Source organism: Galeopterus variegatus, unplaced genomic scaffold (assembly GCF_000696425.1).
Source record: "Galeopterus variegatus unplaced genomic scaffold, G_variegatus-3.0.2 Scaffold45551, whole genome shotgun sequence".
Classification (NCBI taxonomy): Eukaryota; Metazoa; Chordata; class Mammalia; order Dermoptera; family Cynocephalidae; genus Galeopterus; species Galeopterus variegatus.
This window is the reverse complement of record NW_007771662.1, coordinates 1-5,210: the sequence shown is the minus strand read 5'-3', so window position 1 is coordinate 5,210 and position 5,210 is coordinate 1. Positions and strand designations below refer to the sequence as shown.

The following is a 5,210-nucleotide window of genomic DNA, read 5'->3' as shown; positions in this document are numbered from 1 at the left end:
GCTTTAAATGGGACAAGCTATTTGAGATGCCCAGAGAGGTTCAAGGGAAGGTGCCAAGCAGGTGTTTCTATAGCACTGACATCTGATTCTCTGGGTTTATTTCCTAACTTTAAGAGAAGTTTTGGTGGAGAGCTTGGAGCAGGTGGGCACTGGAGCAGGTCGATATGAATGAGTAGAGACTGTGCTTTTGAGAAGTTTTGCTGTGAAGGGGAACAAGAGACAGGCTGGTAGCTAAAGGGAACCTGAGAAGTCAAGGGAGTGTTATCTTTAGGATGAATCAATCTGGAGTGTGTTTGCAAACGGTTGCAAATGGTGCAGTAGAAGAGAGAGAGCTTAGTCTTGCAGGAGAGAGAGGGGATGACTGCCTGGGAATTCCTTGAGAAAGTGAAAGTGGATGGGATCATGATGATGCGATGGGAGCGGGATACTTTGTCAGTGAAGGCAGTGGACGAAGACACAGGTCGGTGGGTGCACTGGGTGGTAGGAAGATGGGAGAGCAAAGCCAAAGGAATATTGCCAATGTATCCTATCTTTTCTGACATAGGGAATTGTGACTACTTTGAGAACATCAGATTACTTACTAAGACTCAAGAATGCTGCTTTGCTCCATAAAGCCTTCATCAGTACTTAATCAATTTGGGCTGCTGTAACGAAACTACCATAAACTGAATGTTGTTGTTCAGTTCAACATTCTGTTGTTTAAGCTAACAACAGAAATTTATTAACAGAAATATATTTCTTCCAACAGAAATTTATTTCTCACAATTCTAGAGACTGGAAAGTCTAAGATCAAGGTTTTGGCCGGTGGGTTCCTGGTGAGGATTCTCCTTCTGCTTATGTCCTCACATGGTGGAGAGAGAGAGAGAGAGGAAGCAAGCTCTCTCATCTCTTCTTATAGGGCTCAAATCCCATTTGTAAGCCAGTTACCTCCCAAAGGCCCCAGCTCCAAATACTATGGCGTTGGGGATTGGGGTTTCAACACATGAATTGGTGGGGTGAGGGAGGGGGACACATTCAGTGCATAGCACATACGCAGATGTGAATGTTGAATTACTGAAGAGTAGTTATTGATGCTTGCTACTCTGTACATATCAGGGGAGGTGCCACATTGATTATTTATTTCCTAAGCACCATGACTAAATCACTAATTAAATTATTACAATGAAACATCTCAATAGGCAAAGACCAATCAACAAAGGAGGTAAGTAGCATTAAAATTTGCTTTTCTGGTGTATAAAACAGGCCATCACATCTTTTCAGTACTTGCTGTCATCCATGGTTTTATGCCATCAATAATTTCCTGTCTTAACAAATAAATAGAATAACAAGCTGATATTTATTTAAATATTTAGATATTTATGAGTAATAAATTTGGGATTTTGCCACTTAGAAAATAACCAAAGTATTTTCTTTTTCTAATTTAGGCCAGTGATGACCTTGAACATGAAAACAACAAAAAGGTAACAAAATGATTCTCTTGTGCATTTTGTTTTTATTACCAGACACCCATATGTGGCCTCTAAAATGGAACATTGTGTCCTCAGTGTTGTTGATAAGCTCTCTCCTCCAGCCCATGGAATGTCAGGCTTACTGTTTATAGGTATAATATATACATGCTTGAGGCATCTAATTATAAGAGTCTTCAAAGGAAAGAATTAATCACAGTGATAAAATGATTAAATCCTGGGTAAAAAATCACAAAACTAGGGCAGGTGGGAACAATTTCTCTAAAACTAGATGTTTAATGCAGTAAGGCATTTTCTTAGATGGAACTAAAGATTTCATTCCTAGAATAGGGTTACATAATCATTAGCATAATGAATTTGAAAATAAAAATGACGTAACAGGTCATCAAATCCATATCACAGCATAATAGAAAGATGATCTTGGTTCTGATGACATTGACATTCTGGAAGATCATTAGTTAATTTCACACTGTATACCTTCTAGGATTCTTATTTGATGTTATTAGATATTGGCCTTACTGTAAGGAAAGCAAAGTTACGTTTTCAGTTTCTTTTATCCTCTTTAAAGTTCTTCATGGTGATCAAGGTGGCCTTTTTTAGTAAGTGTATATGGTTTATTTATTACACAATAGTGAGACTGATGACAGTCACAGGCAAAAATTTGCCTTTGTGCTCACACTTCAGATCTTCAGAAAATACTGCGTTACTGTCTGTGGGGTCTTACCTTATTTGGAGTGAGACCCTATCTTCTTACTATTTAAATATTAAATTTGAAAGAATTTTAGATAAATCTGATCATAGTCCTCTCCAAAAATGTTTAGGAGTACACTCTTCTCTTATACTAGAATTTCATAAGGTATTGGAATCAACAGTGCACAGATTGACTGAATTTGGTCACTGTCATTTCTTAGCTAAATTATTTTAATCCTTGAAGCTTTAGATTTCTCAGGTGGTCAGTGGATAGGACTCTAATCTTCACTAAGCATCTTGACAGTGATGAGGTTGTACGTGCAAAAATTCATCCTAGTGCCGAACAGAGAGTAGTGGCATTATTTATTATCATGAAACACACAAGGAAGGAACAGACCTTATTTGGGGGAAAGAGTGTGTTGGGACATATGAAAAAATGATCAATGTAAAAATAAGTTACATTATTTGATTATTTACCTCAGGCTTTTATTGGCAAAATCAGTTTGATGATTTAGAATGCTCAGATTAGGTCATCAGTTAAGACAAACACATGGTCCAATCATTTTTTTCCTCGTGGATTATACTATGTGGTTAAGCAATTTGTCCATGTAGATTCACTCTATGCAGGAAATTTAGCTTTTCAGTTTTGAACAAAATGTTGATCACTTTTGAAGGCATTATTTTTGTTGTTGCTTTTGTTCTGATTTATCAAGAAATAAATTAAAATAATTTGGTTTTCTTCCCTCTGTGGAAAGTAGTGCCAATTTCAATATGTCCTATGTAGCAAGTTATCAGATTATTTTAAGATTGAGTGCCTTTTTAAAAGTACAATAAACGACTTATGTATGTGCCTTAAATTCTAGAGCAGTGCTGCTGTGAAGTGTGTCCCCCACAGCCCATCATTAGCACTTGGGAACTAGCTAGTGATAGAAATGCACATTCTTGGACCTCATCCCAGACTCACTTCATCAGAAACTCTGAAGCTGGGGCCTAGGAATCTGTGTTTTAACAAGCACTGCAGGTGACTCTAATGCACACTAACGTTTTAGAGTCACGTTTTTGCCTTTATGCCTCAAATTGTGAAAATATGAATGATAATACTTGCTGTACATATGAGAGGCCCAATACGGTTTCTTAAATATTTTGAAGTCCTTTGCAAATCGAGAGATGTCTTAAAAATGTAAGAATAAGCTTAATATTTTATAATTACCTCCTTTTGCATTATTTGGAACTAGAATAGTCATTAACTTTTTAAATTATCCTTTAGCATAATGGAGGAAACAAAATCTCTTGTCCTTTCGTTTTATGTGTCAAATGATCTTTAGTAAGGAAGTTTGCAGCATGTATCTGAGTCCCGCTGAAGTCATCGACATGCACGTTCTCTTCATTGTGCTTGTAGGGCCTGGTCACTGTAGAAGATGAACAGGCGTGGATGGCATCTTATAAATATGTAGGTGCTACCACTAATATCCACCCGTATTTGTCCACAATGATCAACTACGCACAGCCCGTAAAGTTTCAAGGTTTCCATGTGGCTGAAGGTAACCCCAAAGGTTAAATGCAATAGCCTTTTTTGTCTGCTTTTCTTTTATTGTGCTGATGAGCTCTGATCTGGCTTGTTGCCATTTTCTTTTCTGGGCATGGGGACAGTTCCACCTCACCTTATTTTTGTTTCACAGACCATAACAGCCACGTGTCCTTGGCATGCGGTGACATTGCATTGTCATTCCCCACATCATCCACTGGGGGGCTCTAGAGACTATGGATTTGTTAGTGCTCTGCGTGCTTTTAGAATACTTCTTTTAATCAAAAGCCTGTCTTCAAAAACATGAAGTTTTTAAAAACCTTTCATAATCATTTCTGGGGTGAGAAGCCATCATCATCATCATCAAAAATACATATTTCAAGGGTGGCCATGGCAATTGGGGTACACATAATTTGTTTAGGGATTTCAAATTTAATCGAGCACACTTTTTTTTTTTAAAGTCAGCAGTCTCCATCCACAGGATGTTAATGAAACAGGAGCTACTGACAGGATAATGTAACATTGGCCTCCAAAGCCTAGTGATTCAGGATGTAATTATGTTTATTGCTTGTCTTTCTGTGAGGGTTTGATGGCAGGGTTTCTGAGTGCATCTTTGCTTTTCTTTTACAGAACGCAACATTCATTACAACATGTCTTCTTTTAATGAATCGGTGGGTCTTGGCTACTTGAAGACACATGCGATTGAATTTGTAAAGTATCCTAATGTATCAGGTGGAGTGAGTGTGCTTTTGGTTTGGCAGGAGTCTGAAATAGATTAATGGCTAATATATAAATAAGGTTGTAGAGCTAATAGAATATGTGTGAAAGATCATGGCAGCAGCGACAATCTGCCCAAATGTGAATTGTTTTTATAACCCACACATGAATTGTGATTTTTTTCTCTTAATCATTTATAAATGTGAAATTTGCTCTGTGCTGTCTACATGTTTGTCATTGTTGGCCTAGACCTTTGTTTTAGCTCTGTTTATTTATCTCTGCTGTAGAACACTTTTTTCTGTTTTCCTTAATAAATTACACAGTTATAACAAACGGCAAATGAGTCGCATTTACCCCAAGGGAGGCCGAGTAGATTCCAGTAATTACATGCCTCAGATTTTCTGGAACGCTGGCTGCCAGATGGTTTCACTGAACTATCAAACCCCAGGTAGGAACTGATGTCCAGTGACCCCGAATTCCATGAGAACGCTTTGACAGGATGGTGCAAAGCAGTTGCCATCAGTTGTCTGTGGGCATTTTTTAAGGGAGGCAGACATATGGCAAAACAATGTGTTGTATTTATATAATGGTGAGAAATTAAAAAACCAAAATAGAGCAGTAAAACAATGGTAGAAAATAAAATGTTTTGATTTAAATTGAAATTCCTTTCATAAATGCCATGACTCTTCTACTAAACATTATCCCCTATTCTGAAATATTTCTAATTGTTCTTCCTTTTGGATCAAACTTGTTTTCTTGATTTCCAGAGGCAGGATTAAGTGAGAAGGATTTGAATATCTTTTTTTTTTTTT

General features: G+C 37.4%; 1 protein-coding gene across 1 annotated transcript; it reads left to right on the top strand.

Moving 5' to 3' along the window:
* Window positions 1-1,369: 1,369 nt before the first annotated feature.
* On the top strand, window positions 1,370-4,846 carry LOC103584146 (1-phosphatidylinositol 4,5-bisphosphate phosphodiesterase beta-4-like; the record flags this gene model as incomplete). The annotated part of the gene is made up of 4 exons (XM_008565254.1): window positions 1,370-1,460; window positions 3,556-3,697; window positions 4,312-4,396; window positions 4,722-4,846. Coding segments are annotated over exons 2-4 (319 nt in total), but the record flags the coding sequence as incomplete, so codon positions are not given.
* Between the last annotated feature and the right edge of the window lie 364 nt (window positions 4,847-5,210).